The sequence below is a fragment of the Mustela lutreola genome, chromosome 7 (genome assembly GCF_030435805.1).
Source record: "Mustela lutreola isolate mMusLut2 chromosome 7, mMusLut2.pri, whole genome shotgun sequence".
Classification (NCBI taxonomy): Eukaryota; Metazoa; Chordata; class Mammalia; order Carnivora; family Mustelidae; genus Mustela; species Mustela lutreola.
Window position 1 is genome coordinate 122,860,151 of NC_081296.1, and position 27,380 is coordinate 122,887,530.

Below are 27,380 nucleotides of genomic sequence, written 5' to 3' on the forward strand. Positions count from 1 at the left end.
TTGGCCAGCCTCCGATCAACGCGAGGCCCCCCCCAGAGAGGTGGTCCAGGGCCTGGTGCCAGACTCACAGACTTTCTCACAGGTGCTGCATCCCACCATCTAAGTTCCCTTAAATCTCTATCCACACCGTTCTCACTTTTCCGTGGCCGCCATGCGGGTCTAAACGGCAAGTCAGAAAGAGGCAAATCAAAAGCCTACAGCCACAGGGCCCCCTCTTCACGCCCCAGTCCTTAAAGAAGGTGAGCAGAGGGAAGAGGAGGAGGAGCAAGAAATAACTCGTGGTTTCCAAGGGCAACACCTGGACATGCATCTGCATCCGCAGGGACACAAAGGGAGGGGGAGCTTTCCATAGGGGCGCAGGAAGCCCGGCCTATTCCTGAGAGCAAGAGGCAGCAAGCTCGGGGCGGAAGCTCCCAGCATTTGGCTCTGCTCTGAGCTGAGCCCTGGGGAACGTTCTGGAGCCTCTGGCTGGAGGAGGACGGTGGACCAGCTGTTGCAGGAAGCGGGGGGCTGCCAGGCAGGGTCGTGCTCCGGGCCGGAGGACTCACAGGTCCACAGAGCCTGGGAGCTCCCAGGCCCAGCCCTGGCAAGATAAGCAGCCTTTGAAGTCCCCCAACCCACCCCAGCCCCAGGGGCTGAGCCCCCCAGACAGAGTCCTGCAGGGAGCTCGACCCCATTTCCCACGGCCACTTGTCTGAGAAGCGCCAGGTCCTCAGGACAAAACCAATGGAGGGACAGCAGGCCTTGGGGTCCACCCAACCCAGTCCTGCTAAACTCAAGGGTGCGAAGAAACGCAGGGGTGAGTGGTCCTGACCCGTGGCTGCCCAGAATGGCATGTCCCTTCTTTGGTTTCCCGCCAAGCCCTGGACAGTGGGCTGCACCCGTTCAAGGGTTCACACAAAGTGGCCGGGGCAGGGTGGTGGCTGGGGCCCCATCAGGCCCCACACCCACCAAGTGGGGACTCTGCCACATACCTCCTGGGACTGGAGAAGACAGCTCACAGCTCGGGAACTCCTCCCCAGAAAGTTTGGCGGGGCCATGGCCGCCTCTCCCTCCACATCCTAGCCCCCGCTGCATCTGGGCTTTGGCCCCTGAGGAACTGAAACCCCGGGGAGCCCGCTGCCCCGAGTCCCCATGCTCACCCTGTGTGGATGCGGGAGAGGAAGTGGGCTGCTGGTGTTACAATGAATGGCTAGGGGGGGATTCGGTGTTCCGGACTCCAGGTCTGTGTCTGGACTACTCATGAACACAGAAGTGAAAAATGCTAGGCAGGGCAGGGCCCTGTCCCCGCTTTTCAGACTTGCAGCAGGTTCTGCTCTGGGGGGACACACTGCCGTCCCGGGATCTGGCTGCACAGGAGAAGGACACCCGTTCTTTCAGTGGCCCAGACCTGGCCCAGGGACCAAGCTCCCACCTAAATAGAGTGTGACCTTTAGCCTACAAGACAAGCTACATGAGCATGACCTCTACTCCCCAAAGTCTTCCAACAGGGGTGCTGACGTGTCAGGGATGTGTCCGACACAGCTCCCCTCGCCCCTCTGGTCGGCAGGGAGGTCCTGGGGCGGGGGGTTGCTGGACCACAGGGCTGGGTCCCTCTGTGACGTCAGTGAGGAGAAAAATGTCACTTTTCCGGTCTGCCCTTCATGTGAAAGAAACCTGGGAGGTACTCACAGGGATCAGCACCTCCTAACCTAGCCAGTTCCCAGGAATCACCCAGAGAAGGTTAGAAAACGCTGATTCCTATGTCCTGTGCCAGTCTTTGAAATGTCCATGTTTCAGAACCAGACCCTGAATTTTCGGAAGTGCCAGGTAGCTGGAAGCAGCGTGCCCCTGGAGATTCTGATCGAGGAACCTCGAGGTAGCCCTGTGTTCCCAGATGGAGTCTCTATATTCAGGATGAACCATAATGGCAGAGTATCCTAGCCTGGCTAGGTCCCCCGCCATCTACTTGGGGGCAGGAGTCTTCCCGTAACAGGGGGATAAGGGCCTGGACATCCTCTCTCCCCACAGAGCCAGCTCTTAAATTATATGTTCTCTGATCCCGATGCTAAACACAAAAGAATTCTTTTCAGAAAAACATCAGGTTCCAGACTTGAAGATTCTGGAATTCTGCTTCCTCTCGGGATGGTAGGACACCGAGGCAAAAGCTCTGAGACCAGGGCCTTCAGCTCCCACCGAGGACTCAAAGGCCCACACAGAAAGCTGGTTAAAGAGGAAGGTACACTGTGTGTGTCTGGGGTTCCTCTTGCATCTGAACTCACTGCACAGATACCTGCTAATCCCCCTCTCATGTGTCAGGTAGGAGCGAAACAGACAAAGATCCCTGCCCTTTGTGGAGGTGACATTTTAGCTGGGGGAGACACACAAGGGAAAAAAAAAAAAATATATATATATATATATATATATATATAAATATTTCACTCTGCCTGCCTCTCTGCCTACTTGTGATCTCTCTCACTCTCCATCAAATAAATAAAGAAAATCTTAGAAAAAAAAAAGGGGGGGGCACCTGGGTGGCTCAGTGCATTAAGCCTCTGCCTTCGGTGCAGGTCATGATCTCAGGGTCCTGGCCTGCATCGGGCTCCCTGCTCAGCAGGGAGTCTGTTCCCCTCCCCCCGCCACCTGCCTCTCTGCCTACTTGTGATCTCTGTCACATAAATAAATAAAATCTTTAAAAATAAATTTCAAACAGCATTGTCAGGGAAGGCCACCCCAAGAAGGTGACATTTAAGCAGGGATCTGAAGCAGGGGAGAGAGCAAGCCCTATGGCCCATGGGGGAAAGTGCATTCCAGCAACAGGCAAGTGCAAAGGTCCTGAGACAGGGCATACAAGTGTGTTCTAAGGAAAGGAAGGGGGCCAGTGTGGCTGGAGGAGAGGGTGCATGAAGGAGAAGAGCAGAAGTTGAGATCAGCAAGGAGCTGGCAGTCAGAGGTCACTAAGCTTCAGAGGTCATACTCCAGTGAGATGGAGGAAGCTGAGGGCTTATGCACAGGTAGGAGATATTGTCAAATGGAGAAGGTGTAACTGTCTGTGGGTAATTTCTGGCCTTAGAATATCCTGTCAGTGAATGTTGGGTGGGAGAATCAAACCAGGTCTGTGAAAATAACAGTGGTGGTTGCTTTTTCTTACTACAAAAGAAAGACCAGTTGCCCTGGGCATTTAAATGCAGTCACTAGGGGTTACTGGGGTTCCCTATGTCTCTAGCTGACCTGCTGTCTGGCACATGCCAGTGACCTAATGTCAACCCATCGCACAGCCTTCCCCAGCCCTTGTGGGTCCAGGTCTCTGACCTGAAGACCTCAGCTTAGCCCGAGGGCCCCGTGCCCCTGGAACTCACCGGGCATGGAGAAGGGGGACAGGAAGGCAGACTCAATTGGCTCCGGCTCTGGAGGAGGCGGTGGCGGTGGGGGCTGCGGCTCCTGTTCCCGCGGCGGGTCGCTGGGGTTTTCCACGGGAACATTCCCATTTTCAATGTTTTCGTGTCTCCCATTCTGAAGTGGCTTGCTATTGGCACCGTTTGCTGAGTTGATCAGTCTCTGCCGCTGTGTGGACAGGAGGCAAGTCAGATGCCAAGACATGGGATGAAGTGTTCCATGGTGGTTTGTTCCTTATAGACGCATAGCCCTGAACGGCTTCTGGAATGCCATCCCTGTGCTCCCTGAGAAATGGTCCAAGAACCTCAGGCTCCATCTCAGTTTGCTCGTTTGCGGATGGACTGATGCTGGGAAAGCCTTTGGGGCCTGGGCAGAACATGGGCCTCCCCTTCTTAATGCCAACTAGACCACCTAGCCCCTGACTCTGGAAGACAATGACCATTCCAGATCCTTCACTGGACATTTATAAGCTGCCTGAAGATAGCCACAGGAAACGTCCCACATCATTTTTTTTTTAATGTTTAATTTTTTTCAGGTCTGTTGTGCAAAAAGATACTCAAATGAAGCATATAGCTCAATGATGTTCTCCTTCAAGGTGTGGACCATTTCCAGCCCCACAGAAGAGTCCCTCAGGCACCTCCCTGGTTTATATGCCCCTTCTCTCCAGAGGTAACCAAGGTAACTGCTATTCTGACTTTTATAAACATCAGTTTGCTTCTCCTGAACTTGAACTTCATATAAATGGATTCAAATAATTCGTATTATTCTATGTGTGGCTTCTTTCACTCAATATCTGTAAAATTCATTCGTGGTGTTGCATGACTGAGTAGCTATTTTTCATGGCTGTCGACTATTCCACTGTATGAATAACCCATGATGCATTGCGTAGTTTCCCTTCTTTTGTTCTTAGGTTCTTATGAAGAACATGGCTATGAACATTTGTGCACCAGTCTTTTTCTGGACAAAATGGACTTGTTTCTTTCGTGTATTTGGGAGTGCGGTTTCTGGGTCACACAGTTCCTGCATGCTGAATCACGTCATACTCGTATCAGCAATGTATTATAATTTCCTTTGTATCCTGTTCTGGTCAGCACTTGACCTTGGCAGCCCTTTCCATGTGAACCATTCTGGTGGGTGTATGATGGTATCCAGCCATGGCTCGGCATTTCCCCACTGACCAACTGTGCTGAGCACCTTACTGGGTCGCTGGCCACTGGGATGGTCTCTGCTGTCGCGGTGCTTTGCCATGTCTAATGGGTAAGTCCTGAACCAAAGTGTCCCCTTCCCGGCCCCATCTTGTAGTGACTGACAAAGGCTGCCTCCCTTCCACACGCGGAAGCTAATCTTCCTCACCAATTCCATGGGCTTCTAGAAACCAGGGAAAGGCAGAAGCCACGTTTCTAGAAATCAACAGGTTTCCATTTTCCTTTGCCTTTTTGCCCAGCTCGCATTCATTTGGTTCTGATTTTAAATACCCGTGTGTCAGCCTGAGTTAGGCCTTGGGGCTAAGGACTGTCACACAATGGACAAATAGAGACCCCTCCCAATTCTTTGCCAGGAGACTAAGAATGTGTGAATGTGTCCCCAAGGCACTATTCTTTCTACCTGTGTGTCCAATGCCTATCCTCATGGTTACCTGGAAGTTAAAACATCATTATTAAAATACATGTTATTTCTCTTTAAAAACAACAAAAACAAAGGAACTGGCCGTTTAACTGCCTTCATGTTGGTTTTAGGTAGGGACTCCTAAATCATGAAGCCTAGGGTGGGATGAAAATTTTAAAATTCTTTTTTTACAAGTGTGTTCACAACACTTAGCCTACCAACAGAGCAAAGAGATCTGTGTCTGAGACAAAAGCTCAGAGGTGGAGTCATAATAGTTTGCTACCCAAGCAGCAAACCTAAGTACTATTAAATGACAGGTGATTCTTATATTTAAACAAAGAACCTGGTTATACAAGGACAGAATTGTAAGGAGGGAGGCATGACTTAATGGCAACATGTATGGTAGCAATGGAAAGGGGTCATGATTCTAGCTTAATAGGAAACAACAGAGCATTGTACCTAGAAAAATATCTAAAGTTACCTGAGGTTGTATTAAAAGAGGCATAGATTATAACACAAAGGAGGTGATGGATCCACATGCTGAGAGAGACAAGCTGGAAGATGGTAATGACAGGAACCCCGTTGCATCAGGGAGGGTGGGAGGTTTTAAGGATATTTCAGTTCGAGGAGAAAATCAGGGGGTAGCGATGTTCAAAGAGTTACCACTTGGAAGAGGCAATTATAAGCAACTCAAGCAGGGGCTGAACATTATAGAGGGAATAAAGATATAGAAAGAAGGGGGGGCGCCTGGGTGGCTCAGTGGGTTAAGCCGCTGCCTTCGGCTCAGGTCATGATCCCGGGGTATGGGATCCAGTCCCGCATCGGGCTCCTTGTTCGGGCAGGGAACCTGCTTCTCTCGCTGTCTCTACCTGCCTCTCTGCCTGCTTGTGTGTACTCACTTGCTCTCTCTCTCTCTCTGGCAAATAAATAAAATCTTAAAAAAAAAAAAAAAAAGATATAGAAAGAAGGGTCTGAGAAGGTGGACTCACTGACCCCTGATAATCTACGCAGTCCTAGTTTTGCAGTCTAGATGCAAATTTGGGTGGGAATTCCTGTTCTGCGCTCATACTAGCTGTGTGGCTTTGGGCAAATTACTTTGCCTCTCTGAGAAACTGGAAATCTCATCATCTGTTGCAGAAGGTCATTAAGAGGTAAGATATCCTGCACCTGGCTAAGCCTCAGCAGTCGAATGGACCAGCTCAGAAGGACCAGCACCCAGGTGTGAGATGCATGGAAACTGAAGGTGGGGGAGATTCGGAGCACCTCGGCAACTCACTGCAGGGGCTCTGGGTGAGGACAGCCAAGTGCAGCCTTGGAGTGAAGGAAAACCCCTCACACGCCCTCTCCCATACACCTGTGCTCCCCCCCCCCGACCCCCCGCCACCCCTCTCAGCTGCTCTGTCCTCTCTGGTGAACAAACATGGACATCCGTACCACAAGCACTAGACTCTAACACAGCTTAATTGCGGCTTTGCAAACACCTCTAACATTTTGGAATTAAAATGACTGAACATTCTAATGAGACCCAGGGTCTTAAGAAACGACTTTGAAACAACTGGGTATTTGGGTTTTTTTTTTTTTTCCTCCCCCCACTCCCATTCTCTGATGAAATTACCCCAAGACACAGCTTTGCTCCCACACACAGTTTATCGGTTGTGTGCCACTGAATTTTTTAGTGCTGTTAGCATCTTCCCAAACATTCTCATTAAGAGAAACTGAGGCCCAGGAAGATCAAACCAGTTAGTGGCTAATGTGAGATTAAAAGCCCATCTCCTCTCCCAAGCCTGGCCTCTCTGTATCCCTATGCTCCCTGCCAGGGCACTCAATCCCAGCCTGGTGGTGGAGGGGAGGGGGAGGACACAAGGTCTTCCCAGCAGCCTAAAATATCTGGGGTGGGTGACCATCAATATTTTACTAGCTCCTCAAAACCCAATGATTTCCCTGGTGGGTCTACCATGAGAAAGCTACTATGAACCCACATCCTTCAGAGTTATCCTCACCCCCTTCAGTGGGTACAATTATGCTCATGAAAGATAACCAGGATTCAGTAAAATTTCACCAATTCCTATTTAAGTGACCTGGGTCAAAAAGATTCAGAATGATGCAACATTTTCAGTGTTTCTCTTTCTTTCCATATCTTCCACAGGGAAGACGTATTATACAAAAAAGCAGAAATGTTCAAAATATAGAACTTTTCAGCCCTGGGCGATATCATTTCTGCATACCTCTGACGTGCTAACCACGGATTATTAGTTCTCAAATTTCCAAGCTCTCTGAGAACTACCTGGGTGTGAGGGTAAGGACTTCAAACACATATGCACATATGTGGCAAAGCCTGGAAGAAAGTTGGAAAGCCATTAGAGTGGGGGCATCTTTGCTATAGTTTCTGGACAGGAAATAGCACTAAAACTGATTTTTTTCCCCCCAAGTGAGAAAGAGGGCACAAACTTCAAGCAGAACAGGAGGATGCAGAGTGAAAGGGAAGTGCTCAGGGGTAAGTGACCTCTGCCAGTGTTCTTGGTTTTCTCCTAGAGTTGTCTGTCTGTAGAGAACAAGTGTGTGCTCAACCTTTTTTTTGTACTAAAGAACACTTTAAAGAAACAAGCCATACTTCCAGCTGGCCTTTCTCCACTTAGCTTTCCTTTAGTGCCTGACAAAAGTCTTAGTGGCACATCTTAGATATTGTACTTGATTGCTGCCTGCCTTGTGCCACACTTCTGGAGAGGATCGTGTGCTGCCCGCTGGTAACGTTTGGGCCTCCTTCCACAGCAGGGACAGCAATAAAGGCCAGCCTGGCTGAGGATATCCTGGTGGCTCAGCACCAGCCCGTGGCTTCAAAGCCCAGCAACACACCCGAGGCCACACGCTCTCAGTGCCCTTGACACAGACTGACCTCATTAATTATGATCCTGCTGGCCATCCGCAGTCGGGTCCTGGGCCCAAACTTGTTGGTGATCATGATGCGTAAGCCTGCCTCCGGGAAGCTGAACTTGGGAGGACTGGAGCTCATGACCTCGTCCACCATCACCACTGGGTTTTTGCTGTACTGAGGCTCCTCCTTCACTATATTGAGCACAACAGCATGATTAGTGCTGAGATCTCCCTTGGGAATCACACCCCAGCGCTGGGCTGGCTGACCTCCCCTCACACAGCAGACCACCTGGGGCTGTGGTCTGAGCAGCTGCCAGGGACTGCCTGCCAACTGGGAGTGTTAGCCGAGGCCCCGGGGTCCCATGCTACAGGATGCCTCAAGAGCAAACGCTTCACGTCTAGCCCCTCCGCCGGGTGATGCCCCTCTCTTTGGGGTTCGTCTTGACTAAGGCCTCTCAGTTCCTTGTCTGCACCTCACTGGGGGGCCCGACTATAATTCAGACAGGGTCCCTAGCCCATGACGGCAAGGGGACCTTTCTTCCCCTCTGTTGACAGAGGCTCAGATAAAACTCTGGAAATTGACAAGGGCCCTCCAGGATGGAAAATGCTAGAAAGCACCAGACAGCTTCCTGTCAGGCCACCTGCTCCGTTTGAACAACCATCTCCACCTGGTGGAGAAGGATAGAGGCCTGGCGGTGAGGGCAAGTATGAGGACCACAGGGGCTGGACGAGGCAAGAGAGACCCCAGAGGGAAGCCTGCTCGCTAAGGGCTGCTGGCCACGTCCCACGTCTCCGAGAAAACACACACCCTCTAGCAGGGAGGCCACAGTCTCTGACCCTTTGCTTCCCACCTCCCCCTCGACCCCATCACCCCAAGAGGCGGAAGAGTAAGTGTCTCCAGGCCTCAGGCCCCTTCCTTGCCACCTTCACAGGCTCGCTCAGGGCTGGCCTCCCGGGGGGATCTGACATGTAACTCCGGAGCCCTGGGGAGGCCAGGAATGGAACTGCTCAGGAACACAGCACACAGAAGCAGGTGGTTTTTCCCTCTGGGGAGACTGTCGAAGCGGGTAGGCCTGTCCCTCTACACTGGTCACCGGCTCCTGGAGAGCGGCCTTTCCCCGTAGGAGTAGCCAAGAGCACACCCTCGAGCGTTAATGGCACCGACACGAGCAAATGCACACCCGACATGCACACCCTCACCGAACAAGCAGCAAGGCTCAGCAGACAGGAGGCACGGAGGTTAGAAATGAAGCCAGGAGGACCCCGCATGTGTTGGGACAGATGCTAACCTCTAAGGAGGTGTGCGCGGGAGGTCCGGGTTTGTTTTGTAAAGCCTGTGTTACCGCGTGGGTGAAAGCAGATTACTTACAGTTCAGAAGAGAAGAGTTACGGAGACAAAGGCCAACAGAGATTGCCAGAGGTGATTAGCGTGCTGTGGGCGCAGAGAGCCTGGGGCAGCATTCTTGATGGTGGCCAAGATGCCAGGGGGTTATTTGAAGGAGGAGTTAGTAGAGGGGTTCCTGCTACAGGGGGCTTCAGTGCTCAGGGCTTTGGGAAGGGCCCCTCTCCTGGCCGATTTCTATGGCTCTGGCCCACTTGGAGGAAAAGGACCCCTCACTGCTAAGAGCCTGAACCACTCCCTCCTAGGGAGGAGACCTGCCGAACCACTCGAAGGCTCCAGGCTCTGTCCTACCTGTAGAATCAGCCCTGACATGGGCATCCCCTGGGGGACCCCCCGGGATCAGAAGGAGGGAGCCTCTGGAGCATCAGTTCATTGAAGCAAAAGCTGTGATAACTGGCTTCCCCAGTGTGGGGGGGGGTGGGGGATAGGGAGGACTCTTGTCGTGGTGTTGTCACCAAATGACAGCAGGAGGTGATACGGCCGAGCCAAGGGGGGCTGCCCAGAAAATCACTCCATTAGAGAATGTCTTTCTGGCAGTTCTTCAGCCCCAGGCCAGGTGTCTGCCTCCTTTCTCACTGCTGGAAGCCCAAGTCGGATCCAGGGCCAGGGCAGCCTAGAAAGTTCCACCGTGAGCCTAGCGGTTAGCCCCAGGAGCCCTGGCTGTGAGGCTGTGGCAACCAGCAGAGAAGGGGGACTCCTTCAGCAGCTGGAAACGGGGACGGGGGGTACCCTCCTCCTCTGCCCTGGGGACCTTTTCTTGGACCTTTCTCTGCTTTCTTGAGCAGAACTGAAGCGTCATGTGAAAAATTTCTAAGAGTTTTAGAAAAACCTGGACATCTGAACGAAGAACAGAGCAGGAAGATATTGTGTTCTGCCACCCCTCAAAATAAGAAAAAAAAAAACGCCCCAGAGGATTTGGTAAAAAGAACCTCATGACCTTTAAAGAACATTTAAGTACATAAAGGCATTTTACAAGAGTGGTAGTAACAAGTCCAAACACCTGGGAAGGGGTCGGGTTGAACAGCTGGACTTGGCACAGGGAAACACCAAAACTGGTAACAGGAAAAACCAGAGCTGTGTGTGCCTGTGAGCTCTTGACAGAATCCACCAGGCAGCAGTCCTGGGCTTTCTCGGGTGGGTGGGTAGATGGGGACCTGCCCGTAGGCCAAGGAGCGGGGGAGGGGGGGAGCTCTGCCTGAGAAAGACTGGTGACAACTACACCATTAAGAAAGGCAAACTCGTGGGCGCCTGGGTGGCTCAGTGGGTTAAAGCCTCTGCCTTTGGCTCAGGTCACGATCCCGGGGTCCTGGGATCGAGCCCCGCATCGGACTCTCTGCTCAGCAGGGAGCCTGCTTCCCCTGCTCTCTCTGCCTGCCTCTCTGCCTACTTGTGACTCTCTGTCAAATAAGTAAATAAAATTAAAAAAAAAAAAAAAAAAAAAAAGAAAGGCAATCCCCTGAAGCCCCCTTCTCAGTCCCTGTAGGGGTCCTGCAAACACCTTCCTCCTGCCTCAGTCTGTTTCTTGGGGGACGGTGCCCTGCGGTGACTTACACACAGGGTCCTCCACCAGCCTGGGCTACGAAATCCTGAAGGCTCCATCTCTGGGACTTCCCTGTCTCAGTTTTCAGCCCTGCAGCCTCCCCCTGCCTCCCCTGACCCCTGTCCAGACCCCTCTGTCTCCTTGGCCTTTATCCAAATGCCTCCTCCTTGATGAAACTTGGAGGGAGGCCCATCTGCCTTCTTTTCCTATGTTTGGGGGGAGGGGCAGCCCTGTGTCTAATCTTCCAATTTTCTAGACATTTTCCCAGACTTAGATATTTGGGGGAAAATAAGAGACTTGTAGGGGAGGTCCTACTGTCCTGGGTGTCAAAGGAATGGAGACAGTGGCAGGACAGAGCCTTAGGAGAGGCCCCACATGGGCTGTGGCTATTCTGCAAGTAAGAGATGCTTCCCATGGGACACTAGGGAGGGGCCTCCTGCACGGGCCACGCAGGTGGTAGGGAGCTCTCAGGGCTGGCACCTGAGGAATGAATGACCGCCACCACCACCACTTGGAATCTTTCTTCTTTGCCATGAAGGTCCTGTGGGCCCTGGAGCACTAATCTCGGTGTACAAGACTGGGCAGGAATCAGCCTCTGTCCTGAGACGCTGTGCTCAGGGATCTGCAGTTGGGACCTCAGGCCCGCTCTGTCTGTGGAGCTAAAATGCAAACCAGCAGCCACATCCGTCCCTCCCCTCTGCGGAGGTTGTCCTGGAAACCGGCTCTCTCCTGGGGGAGGCTGCCGGGCATTTTGGCGACAGGACACATGGCTACAGCTTCAAGCTCTCCAGGCCTCCCCTCTCTGACCATCAGGGACCAGTGGCGTCTGGCAGCCGGGCCGTAACCATGACTACAGTGATCCTCCCCCAACCCAGTGGGCTTCGTCCTTTTGGAAGGGCTTCTTTCTTTCCATATGGAAACATTCATTCCTCCGTCAAGCACCTGTGACAGGTGCCTCCATCGGGCGGTTGCCTGAGACGGGACAGAACAAACTTGCCGGACATCCAGGGCTTGGAGCCCCTACTCAGATCTGCCCCACTAGTGAAGACTAGTGAGGGGCCAAGCAGGACAGATTCCAGCCCCCACACATCCCAGACATGAGCAAACCAGCCCCCGAGACCACCGGGGCTGTCACAGACCCCGTGAAGGAGTGAAAGTGGCCCGAAAGAGGACATGGCTCGCCTGGGGCCACGGGGAACGTGGAATAAAGACCCTTACGTGGCCTGTCCACCTGTCATGCTGGTGAAGAAGGCCTTTACCAACCCCGTGGTGGGACTGGAGATGCCAGGCTCATCTGTTTTTCCATGATCCTCATTACAGAAACCTGTTCAGGCCTTACCACTCCCTGGGGGCCCAGAACCCCAGACAAGGGGGCCGCCCCTGGGGTTAGGGCTCCCAGGCAGGGCTCTCTGGGGCCGGTCTGGCTGTTCCTGCTCAGCTCTGAGGCTGCCCTCCCAGGCCTTGCCGTTCCTCTGGTTGACGAGACAGAGATCTCTCCAGAACAGAGTTCTCCACCTGAACTGGGCCTGGGATGTGAGAAATCACAGGGAGACCTGAGCCTGCTTTGCCACCCCAAGTCCTCCGACTCCTGCCACTGGCCTTTTCCGAGGGTCAGACGGGTAATTTGCTGCATTTCGCAGAAGCCCAGCAGGCCTGGAACCTTCCTCAGGAGGCTTGGGGGAAAGTCCCCTGGGCACGACTGTTGGCTCTCTTCATCCTTCTCCCTTTTACGCAAACACAAGTCTGAGCCGTATCTCCTTGTTTAGGGCCTTAGTACCAAAAGTAAGAGAGTGACAATTTAGGTGGGGGGTGTGTGTGTGTGCAAGAGAGAGAACGGGCGATGGTTTCAGTGACACGGCATGGGCCGCTCCTGTCTGCTCAGCCTTACCTCGCCCCAGCAACGGCATGGAGGGATCGTCAGAGCTACTATCGCAATAATCATTACCATCCTCCAGCTCGCTGTTGACAGTATTGCCATTGGCAATGGTCTTTTGTTTGATGGTGAAAAAGGCCTGCATCTTCACATTGTACCTGGAAGTTAAGGCAGGAGGTCAGAGCCCCAGGGAAATGCCTGGCACCCCACCCCCACCACATGCACACACAGTCAGAAGGCCCTGGGAGTGGCCTGTGGAGGCGGCGAGGGGGAGTGGAGGGCACTTAGCGGAGCTGACAGTCCCCTGGCAGGACCCCGAGAACATCGTGCTGTCAGAGGCCCGCCCCACTGGACTATTAGTGGCGTCCCTGGGCAGGGGGTGAGGAGGGGGGCATAAGGAACCTCTGGTCCAAGAGCATGACCCATGTCTACTCATGCCTGTCCCAAGCCTGTCCCAGGCCAGTATCAAAGGCAGGCTCGAAGGAAGTGTCACCAGGTAGGTCTTCCCTCCCACAGCCATGAGTCTTGCTCCCATGGGCTGCCCGGCAGTCCAGCTTGCACCTCTCACAGCCAGGCAAACCCCCCAGAGAAGATGTCATCTCCGGCTTGGACCCCAGGCCGCCCACCTCACTGGAAGGTGCTCAGAGAGTGAGTGGTTCATGTGACGACAAGCCTCCCGCACTCGGACAGGTGATCACCCATTTGCACAAAATACCATAAACATCTGATATAAATGTGGGGACTCAGAGTCTCCCACAGTGTTGCTTTTAACTCTTTCTGGGGATGTGGACAAGACGACAAAACCTGAAGGGAACTCAGCTCACAGAGAGGTTGTTTTTTAAAATGTGGAAAAATCTGCTATTTTAACTCTTTTTCGTTTTTAAGTGTCTAACTTGTTGGCACTAATCACAGTCCCAGGACGTGTCGGGTGACTGTCAGCATAATTTACTGTCGGGTTGCAGCATCCCAAACGAGTCTGTGTCCGTTCATCAGTTAACCAGTAACCACCCCCACACCCCTGGTAATCTCTAACCTACTAGCTCTATGTATTGGGCTCTCCAGAGTCCCTTACCCAAGTGGAATCAACGGTCTTTGTCCTTTTGTGACTGGCTGCTTTCCCTTAGCATGTTTACAAGGCTCATCCCAGTCTGATGTCCCTGCCTTGTTAGGGCTGAATGATATTCCTCGCTAGTACTTTTGAGATCACGCTGAGCCAGGCGGTTTCCGGAGGCGGCAAGCGAGCCCAACCCTGACCCAGGGTCTGCACCTTCTTTCCTGAGTGGCGTGCCCTGAAGTTGCAACAGGCTGAGCCCCTGACAGGTGGCACTGTACAAAGCCTGGTGTGAAAGCCGGACAGCCTGGCTCTTTGAGAAGAGGGCATTTACAGTGACAGTGAGAAAGGGTGGTGCCCCAGGGTAGCAAGGAGCCCCCCGGGAAAGAGGTCTTGCTGGCCACCTGTCTTTGAACAGCCCCATCCTCTACCCACCAGCCCAGGTCCCCTGGTCCAGGTGTGGACAGGAGCCCCCAGTGTCTGAGCACCCCAGTGGGTACCCCCAGAGAACCGGAGCTGGCTGGAAGTGGCTGGAAGGTCTGTCCTCAGTTTTGTCTGGGCTCTAACGAAAGGCTAGAGCAGGAAGCGGAACAAGGCGTCAGACTGCCCAGCAGGGAGAAGAGAAAAGCTACTTACTTCATGATCAGAATGTAAAACGCGTACAAGATGATGAGAACCAGGCCTTCCCACCTCAAAGAGAGAAGAGAGATTGTGGTTAGGACAGGGTGCCTGTGGCCGTGGGGTCTGGGGCTGACAGCGAGGCCCTGGCGGAGCAGGGCAGAATGTCCTTTGACCCTCCCCAGCCCTGGCCCTGGCAAACAGGGGCGCCACCCTAGGATGTGGCCAGCTGCCATCTGAAGCCCTCTTGGGGACAGAGAAGGTGAGGGTGGGTTCTTCTCAGCGATGGGGGTCCACGGGGATCAGGTAGCATTTCCACGGGTATCCAGAAAATGGAGGGACCAGGACTGCCCCATCCCAGGACCCACAGAAGGGAGCAGCCTGGAGTCATACCCACTTGGTCCTAAGAGACCTGTGCGCTCACCGTAGATTCTGGCTGGGGACCAGAAAGGCTGTGGGTACAGGTGGGGAGGGGCCTGGACAACTGCAGAGAGAAAGGGGCGGGCACAGGAGCCCGCAGGGCGGGGTTCCAGAGGGGCGCAGGGGCGGGGCCTTCCTGGGATGCTTATCCCACTGCCCAGCAGGTGCAGCGCCCAAACCTACCTGCGCACGGGCACCACAAGCCTCTGAAGAGCCACCCAGCTTAATCTGTCTGGTTATCTGACAAATGCGTCTTGAAGGCCTACTATGCGCCAAGCATGAGCTACGGTTGTTTTCGGGAACTCTCCCTCTGCTGGCAGAGTCTGCAGCCCAGCAGAGCTGCGGTGAGATGGCGAAGACCCCACTGCCGCCACCCCCAGTCCATCTAGGAGGAGACCCTGGATGTGGAGTGGCTGCCTGGCTCACCGGGTGGGTTAAGGGCCAGGTGCGGACCGAGAGCAGGTTTCTCTGGGCCCAGAGCCCTCGGCTGCTCATGTCCTCAGCGGACTGAGCACAGTCCCACAGAAAGACACTGATGGGATGCCACTTTGAATCACCGTCATGAAGAGAACGTCTCTATGGCTTATGGACATATAACACTGACACAGTGAAAACACCAGCCTTTCAAGTTTCTGCTTTATGTATCTTAATTAAGGCATCATTTCCTACCTGGAGGTCACTAAGGTGAGTTCCTACATTTTATTCTGTTTACCTTTGCTTTTTACAGTAAGATCTATATTGCTTTTAAAAAATATTTTATTTATTTGAGAAAGAGAGAGAGAACGAGCATGAGAGGGGGGCAGAGGGAGAGGGAGAAGCAGACTCCCTGCTCAGTAGGTAGCCCAACCTGGGGCTTCATCCCTGGACCCTGAGATCATGACCTGAGCTGGAGGCCGATGCTTAACCAACTGAGCTACAAGGTGCCCCTACAGTGAGATCTTTAATTCACCTGGATTCTCCTCTTGCATAAGGTGTGAAGAAGGGATCTGATGTTATTTTGTTCTGCACAGCTCCCTAGTTTCCCCAGCAGGATCTGAGACTCTCTCCCTAACTCACTGCCTGTTGTGACACCTGTCATATCCCCCAGCCAAGAAATGGGCCCATGACTGGGTTCTTGGTTCCACAGTCCATTTTGGCCCGTGCCAAAATGCCGTACCGTTTTCATTATTTTAGCTTTATAATATGTTTCATTTGGCAGAGCAGGAACACTGAGGGAAACAATCGTTGTCGCTCTGAAAGTATAAAGACGTGATTGTTTAGAATGATGCCTTTTTACTTTCCCAAGGGCATTAGCTCATTTCTGTAGTAGTAATCTCAAGAAAGATTCAACACACCCAACAAGGAAGGATAGGAACAAAAAAATGAATAATAAGCAAACATTTAAAACTTACCACACAATTTCTTCATCGTATATGAACTGGAAAGCAAAAGAAACAAAGGATGGGGGCATTATTTATTCGAAAAGAGCACACACAGACCCTTAAACACTCGGAGCTCACCCACACTGCCTTGTTATTTTGACACAAAGCTGGGCTCCTCTCTCCATCTCTGGGTTTCTCAGCTGCAGGTGACCTTTCCTTGGATGAAACCCCTCCCAGCAGATGTTGGCATGTGTTAGCGTGGCCTCCTGAGAGAAATGGCCTGCATTTCATTACACTGCAAGTCACAGGTGACACCAGCCTGGCGGGGGTCTGCCATCAATAAGGGGACAGACTTGCTGAAATCAAGACAGACTTGCTGAAAAACTGAAAAGACCCCTACCTGTCTGTCTCCCTATAGTTCCTACCTGTCTATGATACTCATGTATGTGGAAGGGAAGGGATATTATTTTCCTTTTTTTTTTAAAAGTATTTATTTGAGAGAGAGAGAGAGAGAGAGAGTGAAAGCACGAGCCGGGGGGGGGGGGGTGCAGAGAGCGAGGGAGAAGAAGACTCCTCGCAGAGCAGGGAGCACGACATGGGACTCTATTCCAGGACCCTGGGATCATGACCTGAGCTGAAGGCAGATGCTTAACCGACTGAGCCACCAGATGCTCCAAGGGATATTATTTTCTTAAAAAGAGAGAAACCTCTTTGGCGATTCTAAGGGCAAAGGACCCACTTGTACCATTTGAAGGGAGCCCCAAGCTGATGGTGAGGGTGCCACGGTTTCTGCAGAGGGCACAGACATTGCCCCACAACCCTACCCAGCATCTCGGACACAGGCACAGATGAACGATGCCCCAAGGTCCAGGGGAGGAGTCCTGGGACCACCCCAGCCAGGCCCAGTGTGGATGGGAATTTGGAAGGGCTGCACCCACCCACTGGCCTTGGAGACAAAGAGGGCCTGCACAGGATGTGGGGAGAAGCCAGGGACCCATGGTGCTCCACTGTCCTGGCTGTCACGGGAGCAGTGCACCAGAGCTGCCATGGGGAGGCCACTTCCGGGGGGGGGGGTGTCATCCTGACCGAGCATCCCTGTGAGGCTCCCCAAGCTCCAGGCTCTGAGGAAGTGGTACTGAACAGAGCAGTGCCCAGTGCCCCCCCTGGGGAACGTGAGGACATGTGTGGGGGATATTTTTAGTTTTTACAGCCCCGTGGAGGGCTGTTTAGAGATAGGGACAGGCAGGTGATGACCAGCCTAGAACATGTGACATAGTCTGTCAGAAGGTTTTCCCACACGTAAAGACCTCTTATTTAAATGTCTGGCTAAAATTCAGACATGTGGTGGCAGCGGGAGGTTGTGGGGGGTGGAGAAAGACCTGAACCCAGAACTTAACTGTGTCATAAAAACCAAAATACTTTTACACAGTTGTAATAAATATGTAATTTCCTAGTGAGGTAGCAAATGGAGAAACAGGTGGACTTGGCTCAGCCTAGGATTTTTATCAGGAGTCATTTATAATTTTGGAAAATCGGGTCTTCAATGTCGGCACCCCCCACGGGGCCCAAGGGACCCACCCAGCACCCGGCCTCCGTCTGCACAGGTCAATTTCAGGCTCAGAGATTCTTCCATTCGGGGGTAATGATCATATCACCTGGGGTTCTAGCATCTTCTCGCCAAAGCACTTACCACGGAGAGTTGTAATCTCTCTTATTATCAAGGACTTCTGTCTTTGATAGTTTGGGCATCATTTGATTCTTTTTTTTTTAATTTTTTTGAACTGCATATAGGTATATTGTTTTATCTATGACTTTCCTTTTCGGGATTGTGTAGACAGGGGTCGCAGTGGTCTCAAATGGTCCTACTCATGCCCTGCCTGACACTCATGCTGCCGGGCCTGTCTCTATGGCCTGGGCAGCTCCTGACAAACAGAATGAGGCGAAAGCGATGGGTTACAGCCCCCATGATCAGGTCACAGGCTCCCTTCCACGGTGGCACCTTCTCACCTCTGCTCTAAGGGCAGCCAGTCAGCGTGGTGAGCACAGCATGGTGAGCCAGGCGGCCAGGAAGCCTCAGAGGAGGCCTGTCTGCAGCCCTGCGAGGGGACTCCTCCCCCAGCAAAGCAGATTCTCATTGGGGGAGTTGTGTACCCTGGCCACCATCTGTGCAAAACCCTGAACTCTGATTCACAGACAACAAGAGCAAGAACTACTTGCTAGTTGAAGCTACAGAGTTTGGGGGAAATTTGTTACCCGCAGATAATTCGTACAAGGGATGGGACTGTCCTGTACAGTTGGCTCTAGATCTTGTGAGGTCGGGAACTCTCTGGGGCACATTCCAGAAAATCTGGGCACACCACAGTCCTCTGCCCTCATGCCACCGCCTGGACTGAAACGTCTCCTCTGGGGGTGGCACGCATCTCGGCAGTAGCCTGTGCCTTGTGCTTCAGTGTCATAGGCATGATGCCACACTAGCCCTCGGGGGACCGTGGGGATAATCTCTTGTCACTCTCCCCCACACTAACAGACTCCAGAAACCCTGTTCCAGCTCTTCTGCCTTTCTCCGTGTTCCCCCAGCCGCCCGTTCTGCCTGCCTCCAGCCAGCCTCGGTCTCTCTCCTGCTCTCCGGGAAGCAGGGAACGCAGAAACTCCGATTCTCAGGCATCGGGCTCTAACGGAGGCTCTGAGGGCCCCTGAGGAGCAAAGGGCTTGAACTTAACTTCACGGACCATGGGACATGTGCTCTGACGTTTCCAAGGCCTTTTTGAATTCAAGGTGCTTGTTGGATTTGCTCCATAACCAGGGTGTCAGGCACGAGGTTTTCAGGCGAGGGAGGCAGAGTGGAGAGGGGATGGGGACAGAAACGGGCAGGGGGTAACTCACAGCAATGAGCACGATGACAGAGAGAGTGTAGTACACGGAGTCTCGGCACACAGCCCACCACGTCAGACGGACCACCTGCCAAGCAAAGGGCTGTCAGCTGCTGCTGGCTGGGGAGATGGGGGGTGGTGCGGGGACTAGCTTTCTCACCAGCCCTGAGCCCCGTAGGGGCAGGGATGCACCCACAGAGCTCCTGCTAACTGTGCCACCGGAAACAAGCCTCTCCCGGCTGCTCGAGGCCACCCAGTGCTCTCCATTGTATTTCGGCAACAGGACAAAAGTACACAGTGTTTGTAAGTGAGGGCCTAGCTGTTCCCTCTCCTCTGAGGTAACAACCTGTCTCACAGCAGAAGCCCAGGGTCAAGGCAGAGCCAGATGCTGGAAGCTTCTGGTGGTAAACTACCTCGCTTGGCCAGGTAGGGCCGACTCATGAGCCTGCTTCTTGGTGGGCGAGTGTAATGCCCCCAACAGCCCTGAGGACCAGGAAGATGGTCATGGGGTATCAGCAACAGGCCAGCTTCAACCTCCTTGCTAAGGAGGCCAAAGGCAGGCCTCAGATATTTCCAGAATCTAGCTCAGGGTCAAGGTTACAGGAGGGACCTCTCAAACATCTACTGCTGCTCAGTGAACGCTCACCCTTGGCCCGGACAAGAGAGCCAACCCTGTCCTGCCCTCGGATCCGATGGTGCTGGACGTGGACAGAACGTCAGATGCCACTTGTACCTGGGAGAACCCAAGCCTGGAGGGGGAAGCCGACTTGCTCAGCCTCAGTCAGTCAAGGGCACACCCAAGGTGAGGTCCCAGGTTCCCCTGCTGCTGTCCCTAGGTCACTCTACAAAGGGAGACGAACCACTGACCTGCCCCGCGAATAATCCACAAACGCCGATTATACACAGGATGTTGAACACCGCAGAGCCCACGATGGTCCCAACGCCAACGTCTCCATGGGTGATGAACACGCCTATAACAGGAAAGGCAGAGACCTTCCTGTGCCAGTCCTGCCCCCGCCCGCCCCGGGCTGCTGGGAGGGCTGTGTCCCCAACCCCATGGACAGAGGGAGTCGTTCTCCTCATCACATGCCTGTGGGGCTGAGGGGGACGGCAGAACCGGAGACAAGAAAGTGTCCTGGGCGACCAGCTAACTCCATTCCTCCCCCTACAAATTTTTTAAACACAGCTTGATCAAGATCTAATTCATATGCCATAAAACTCACCCATTCAAAGTATATGATAATCCCGTTTTTTGGTATAGTCACAGAATTGTGCAACCATCACCACAATCTCATTCTAGAACATTTTTATCCTGCCCCCACAAAAGGAGCCCTCTACCCACCCGCCCTTTGCGCTCCCACACGCCCCAGGGAACCCGACTTTACTTTCTGTCTCCCCAGCTCTCCCGCTCTACAGTTGAGAAAACAGAGGCTCAGAGCTGACAAATGCCCTCACTGGTCAGGGGTGGGGGTCTGGGTCCTGTGTCCCCTGCTGGGGGCCTTTCTTACCAATAACAGAGGCAAACAGCTCAGGCGTCGAGCTTCCTGCGGCCATGAAAGTGGCTCCCGCCACATCTTCACTCAGATGGAGCTTCTGAAACAGAAGTGACCACAGACACTCAGGCGGTGAGGTGAGGACTGCAGACACTGTCACCAGACACGCCCACGATCATGGCAAGCGTGGGGGACTGCTGTGGCCAGAGTTGGGTACCTGGGCTGGCCGTGTCGTCTCCCAGCACCCTCAGCACATGCCTCCTGTACTCTGTGGGCCACCCCACCCAAAGTCCCCTGTCCCCTTTTCCTGTCACTTTCTGCTCAATCGCCAAGCCCCTAAATGAGGTCACCTCTCGAACTGTACCCCCAGAGTCAGCTGTTCCCCTTGGACCGGTGGAAGAGTCTGGTCCTCCAATCAATGAAACACAAACCACCCAGCGAGGGTCTGAGGACTATGCTTGTGCCTTCCCTCTGGACAGTGAAGGTTGGTCTTTTTCACCTCTGGATTGCCAGTGCCTAACTCAGAGTCTGGGACACAGTGGCGCTCAGCCAGCAGCCGTCTCCAGGGCCCATGCAGAACTTGGGTACCACACAGACTTGCCCAATTCAGGGCTGTGGGACCTAGAGATCCCAGAGGCACAGTCTGGCCCTTGCATTCCAGAAGATCTTCTCCGTGGCAGCCCTGATGCCTGGCTGCTCACGGACTCAAAGACCCAGACAACCTAGTTCCGGGGATGAGGCTGGATCTCTGATAAGGCACACTCTCCTTAGCAAGGCCATGCTCCAGCCACAGAGGCCCATCCTCTGATGGAGAATATGCTGTTGGGGGCTTTGGATGCTGGGAGAAGCCACGAAGATTCTGGGTCTCCCTGAACCTGAACTTGAAGACACTTACTCTATGGTGCCCAGAAGGCATCTGGGCAGAGCTCAGTCTCCTCCTGCACCCACCCTCCCAAGTACCCTGGGCAGTCTGGGGTCAGCACAATCTCCCTGCTGACCTTGCTATAGGAAGCAGTCCCTCAGAGGGGTCGGAGCTCTGGGTTTCTGTCAAGCACTGACCCCCCAGGGCAGAAGCCCGGCTACCCTGACCTCATTGATCAGGAGAGGGTTCCACAGAAAATGATCTGCCCTCAGAGCATTTCCGGTATCTTCTAGCACATTACAAACCATTACAAACTCAGGTGAAGGCTCTGTCTTCACCTGAGCTATTCCTTCCTCCTAGAATGCCCTTCCTTGCCCTCTCTGCTTGGAGAAATCCTGACCACTTCAGAAGTTTAGATCAGATACCATTTCTTCCATAAAGCCCTCCTAGGCTTCTCCCCAACAGACACATTGTATTCCTCCTTTTGGCTCTTCAGTCCTTTGATGACTCTTACTGAGCCCCTTCCAGGGGACTTGCCCATAGGGCCAGGACCATCCCCCTTTGCTCACGTCTGTGTCCTTACAGAGACAGGTAACCTGGAGGGGCCTTTCCACTGGGCACTGTCCTGTGCATTGGTCACCCATCCCCAGAGGCCATCTCCTGATTCTCTCCATACACTCTTTCTCTGGCTCAACTCGCTCATTGACCCATGGTTCAGTCTGAGTCGGGGGAAGATGGAGAGGTGAGCGAGGGGAGACTGGGGGTGGGGAAGGCCTTTGTACCTTGCTGCCACATTCTTCGCTCCTCAGGAGGCCCTATTCTGTGCTCAGCAGCAAGGAAGCCCCTGCCCTAACAAGCTCTGCCTCCAGCTGCAGATGTCACAACAACGACATGTCTTCAAACAGGTAGGAGATTTCATGGGGGACAAAGTGTACCAAAGTCCAGAGCGGTCTGCACATGGTAGGTGCTGGAAGCGGAAGTAGTTATCCTTTCTTGGTTAGCGGCCAAGGGTAAGGCAGAATAGAGAGGCACCCTGGAGCCTTTAAAAAATTTAAAAAAAAACATTTTATTTTTAATCTCTACACTCCATGAGGGGCTTGAACTCACAACCCTGAGGTCAAGAGTTAGACTCTCTACTGACTGAGCCAGCCAGGCGCCCCAGCACTGGAGTCTTACATGTGAGAAGAGAGAAGATAAGAAAGTCAAAAGCTCACAAAACAATGAGGAGGAGAAAACGTCAGCCTGCAAACACTGGACCAAAGGGCATTCTTTGCTCAGCCTCTGGATCCTCCCCCGAGACACGGATCCCCACCTGGTCCCCGCCACCTGCAGCTTGTGGGAAATGCTCCTTAAGGGGCAGGTTTAGCTTCACCAGTGACAGCTTGCCGGGAAACCAGAGGCCCTGGGCGCCGATGGCACGTGGGAGACCAAATCAGGGAGAGAATGGCCCCTGCCGACTCCGCTCTGGGGGTGTCAAAGCCAGGCTTTGCCGTGGCCACAGTAAGTGCGTGGCCAGTCGTCACCACCAGAGTGCTCCCTGCTTGGTCCTTCTCCATCTGGCCCTGAGGAGTCCCATGTCCTTGGTTGCCCCAGGCCCCCCAGCCCCAGCCTGGCTTTTCTGTGAGATCCCAAGTCCCTCCTATCCCCCCTACTTACCTCGCAGATCTTCTCCAGAGACGGAACAAAAAAGTCATCACAGACTATGGCCAAGGCATAGAACATGTACAGAGCCTGAGGAGGAAATGGGGGAGATGGTCAGCAAATGCACCTGCTGCCGAGGAGGCGTGGCTGGCCCGATGTCACGTCCCGAACCAGGCAGCTGTCGCACACTGCCAAGGCAGAGGCCGGGTGCACAGAGAGAGACACAGGAAAATTCCAACACCACAGAGATCTGCTCCCTCACGAGCAGATGGGGAAACTGAGTCTCAGGGAGGGGAAATAATGTGCTGGCAACAAAGGGGATGAGAGCTCAGGCCACGTGATCTTGGGCTCCTTCTCCTCTTTGCAAAGCACCAGCTCTCTCCCCTGTACCATTTCAGGCTGCTCTCAAAAGGCAAGCTCTAAGCCTTAGGGCTAAGAAGGAAAGCATTTAGAATCACCAGTTTAAGAGTTTAAAGTAAGAACAATCCCAATCTTCCCCCTTCGTTTTAGTGAAGGCACCATTTCCCTCTTACCACCCGGCCACTCACTGCTGGAATGAATGGCAGTGAGCAAGCGAGCCAACAGTTCCTGGCTTGCTACCTAATGGTGGCAGAAGTTAAAATACACAAGCCATTCACACATAGAGTTTCATGGAACAAAGCATCCAGATGCTAATGCTTATTCTGGGACTGATTTGCCTTGTGCCTTTGGATAAGTCACATTTCCAGGGCTCAGTACCTTCATCTGTTTGATGACAGAGTGAGAACAGATCAGTAATTTCCAAGTGGTTTTATATACATGGTTTTATATATCCCTGTCCTGTTCATCTTTCCACTCAACTCAACCTATGGGCCAGGCTCTATTCGAGGCATCAGGGATCCATGGCTAACCTGCCAGGAAATGCCTCTGCCTCCTGTAACTGACCTTAGTGGGGCAAATAAACAAATAATATGTAACTGTTGGGGGAAAGGCCAGTGCAAAGGCCCTGAGGTAGGAGTGAGCTTGATGTCTATGAGGAACAGCAAGGTCACTTATGCAGGTAGACCAGAGTGATAGTGATGTGGAAGACAGAGGATGTGAGGTTGGAAGGACAGGCCATGCCCAGGGCCCATGGACAGATGGGACTTTGTGCTGAAGGCTGAGGGAACCATTTCTTTCTTCCAAGACAAAGTGATACAGATGCTCTGTTCACAAAACTGGGAAAGGCTGGGCTGCTTCAGCAAAAACAACTGTGACGTTGTTGGAGTAGCACACCAATGAATTGTGATTAAATAGACTGGAAGATCTATCAGCTGTGGCCAAGGCCTCTGAGGCAGGTGTCTTCTGCAGTCCAAGCATGGCTGTCCTTGGATCTGACTCATTACCTTTTGGTGTGGGGGGAGGGGAAGCAAAAAGAAACAAATAATGGGGGTTATAGGTGAAGGGAGAGAGATCCTGCTGTGAAAATCTCAGGATACAGACTTGAGTTCATACCCCCAGGAATTTCCACAACATCCTCTACCAGGAGAAGGGGAAGCTGCATAGCTCTCCTGATGGCCTTGGAAACACGTAAGAGAAAAGGAGGCCGAGTCGGTCCCCACCACTCTGGCTGGGCAGCTTTGAGAACGTTCCTAGCGCTGCAGACAAAAACTGGCTCCAGGGGCACCTGGGTGGCTCAGTGGGTTAAGCCGCTGCCTTCGGCTCAGGTCATGATCTCAGGGTCCTAGGATCGAGCCCCGCATCGGGCTCTCTGCTCAGCAGGGAGCCTGCTTCCCCCCTCTCTCTCTGCCTGCCTCTCTGTCTACTTGTGATCTCTCTCCCGCTGTCAAATAAATAAATAAAATCTTTAAAAAAACAAAAAACAAAAAACAACAACAACAAAAAACTGGCTCCAAAGCTTGCGCCTTGTCTTTCTCTTAAAGAAGGTGTCAGCAAGGTTTTTCTGAAACAGTCAGACAGTAAATATTTCGGTCTTGACAGGTCACACAGTCTCTGTCACAATGATTCTGTGGCTGTAGAATAGAACATGGTGTGTGTGTGTGGCTGGATTCCAATAAAACTTTATTTATAAAAATCAGGAGGTGGGCTAGATTTGGTCCTCTAACCATCGTTTGGCTCATGTCTGCTCTAAAGGCTCCTGCAAAAACCCTGAGGTGTTTTCAGGTTCGGGAGAGAAGGTTTTGTCTTAGCAATGCCAAGACTTTCCTGAGGCAGAGCCCTAGAGCTATGGGATTAATTTGCCAAACCCACAGCCTCTCAGTGAAAGAGGAGGGCGTGGGAAAGCCAGGGGAACTAGAAAGATAATAACTCTCTTACGGAAATACACAGGCCTGTCATCCAATATTTGCCTACAACTTTCACTGTCATTAACGGTTTATCCTGTTAATTAAAACTTCACTCATTCATCATTCTCAGGGGGGCTACTCTCTCCGCAAGAATCCCAGCTTTCGCTTTCTGAATTCTCTCTTGCAAAGGCTAATACTTGGTGGGGCTTATAGAAGCAAATAGTGCTGGGTGGTCAGGGAACCTAATTAAAGAAAAATCTGCCGTGTCCCAAGCAGAAAAGCAAATCGCCAGCACTTTCGTTTCTCCACGCCATACAAAAGGACTGGCGAACCTTTTCTGCAACGGGACAGACAGTAAATATTTTTGGCTTTGTGGACCACGTCACTGTATTATACCTACTTTGGGACTGAAGCACAAAAGCAGCCACAGAGAATACAGAAACGATGGGAAGGGCCATATTCAAATAAAACTTTATTTACAAACAACAGCCAGGCTTCAGGCTGCAGTTTGCTTACTCTTGTCAGAGAAGAGCAACATTTGCCTGTACTTGAGGTTTGGACCCGCTAGTCCTTTTTAAATTGGTGTCTGAGGATTCCACCATTGTCATCAAGTCTCATCTGAAGACAGAGGGAAATTTGAGAAAGGGTGCGCCGAAGTTTTAAACTATGGTTACGTCAAGGTGGTGAGATGTGGAGTGGGAGTGGAGGATCATGGGAATTGTGGCAGCAAGCGTGCACAGAGCACTTCTTATCTGTTGTGCAATGTCTAGTGCACTTTACTCACACTCACGCATGGCTGGGAATGTTTTCGCATGGCTAGGAAGGATGCTGTTGCTCCCTTTTCAGGAAAGCAGAAAATGGGGCCCAGGAAGACTTGGGAGTCTTGTCTTGGCTCTGGGGTCACTTGCTGGGCAACAAAGAGCCAGTCACCCGACATCTTTAAGACTCTGGTTTTTTGTGGTTAAAATGGGTCCAGCACCTGTTCTCCCAGATGTCATCTTACAAGGAAGGGACATCTTTGACATGCTATGGCTTGTCCGTGCTCTGCAGACACACTCTGGCTGCCTGAGGTGTAGGAATAGCCTATCCCACCCAGGCCACTTACACCGAGGATATGCAGCAGGACGGCTCCGTGTTGTCGCTCCTTGTTGGAGAATAGGTCTGTGGGGAACTCGTGAATTGCTGGAAGACAAGAGGACACAGCAGGGGGTTAGTTATCAGTGGGTCCCGTGATGGCCTCACTGGCAGTGTGAGAGTCCCCTGTGGATCTGGAGAACCTGCTAGGCTTTCAGCTACCCCAGGAGGGGGCCAGCCAGCTACAGCTCCCACGTCCACAGCATGCCCGCGCTCTTCGGAAAACATTGCTGAGTACCGAATTATCCACAGATGCTCTAGAAACTTGGAATTGACCTAATTTAACATATCCCTTGCAATTTTTTAAAAACATATGAAACACTTCCTACCCACTAGGATGGCCAAGAGAGATAATAACAAATATTAGCAAGGACACAGAGTGGTTGGAACCCTCATAACTGGTCAGGGGGTACAGCCACTGTGGCAGGACAGTCTGGCAGTTCTCAAAAGGTTGAACATCGAGTTACAACACAACACAGCGAGTCTAGTCCCCAGTATCTGCCCAAGAGAAGTGAGAACATGTCCACACAAAATTTGCACGGGGATGTTCATGGCAGTATTATTCATAAGCACCAAAATATGGAATCAACCCAAACACCCATCAGTGAATAAACGGGTAAATAAAATGTGGTCTATTCCAAATGTGGAATATTCCCATACAAGGGAATATTCAGCCATACAAAGACAAAGCACGGATGCATGGAACCTCACAGACGAAAACGTGATGCTGAGAGGACTCCATCCCACGGGACCACATATTGTAAGATTCCATTAATATAAAATTCCAGAAGAGGCAAATCTAGAGAAACTGAGGTAGATTAGTGGTCGCCTAGGGCTGGAAAGCAGAATGGTTTGGGGGATAACTGTTAAAGGGTGCAGGGTTTCTTCCGGGGTTTATGAAATTGTCCTAAAATTGTGATGATGTTTGCCCAACTACCAACACCCTAAAAGTCACCCAATTATATACCTTAAATAGATAAATTGTATGGTATGGGAGTTC

At 52.4% G+C, this 27,380-nt stretch overlaps 1 protein-coding gene across 2 annotated transcripts in view; it reads right to left on the reverse strand.

Annotated features, from left to right (window-relative positions):
* SLC24A4 (solute carrier family 24 member 4) overlaps nucleotides 1–27,380 on the reverse strand; it is a 180,485-nt gene that overhangs the window by 37,568 nt on the left and 115,537 nt on the right. The window contains exons 3-12 of one of the 2 annotated variants that reach the window (XM_059182464.1): nucleotides 26,352–26,428; nucleotides 22,998–23,072; nucleotides 20,495–20,579; nucleotides 19,854–19,957; nucleotides 19,000–19,074; nucleotides 16,147–16,172; nucleotides 14,354–14,407; nucleotides 12,739–12,824; nucleotides 7,874–8,043; nucleotides 3,339–3,543 (exon numbers count right to left, since the gene is read on the reverse strand). In XM_059182464.1, coding sequence (XP_059038447.1) covers nucleotides 3,339–3,543; nucleotides 7,874–8,043; nucleotides 12,739–12,824; nucleotides 14,354–14,407; nucleotides 16,147–16,172; nucleotides 19,000–19,074; nucleotides 19,854–19,957; nucleotides 20,495–20,579; nucleotides 22,998–23,072; nucleotides 26,352–26,428 — 957 coding nt within the window. Of the gene's footprint in view, nucleotides 1–3,338; nucleotides 3,544–7,873; nucleotides 8,044–12,681; nucleotides 12,825–14,353; nucleotides 14,408–16,146; nucleotides 16,173–18,999; nucleotides 19,075–19,853; nucleotides 19,958–20,494; nucleotides 20,580–22,997; nucleotides 23,073–26,351; nucleotides 26,429–27,380 lie in introns of both variants that reach the window. The other variant, XM_059182463.1, reaches the window with a different exon arrangement.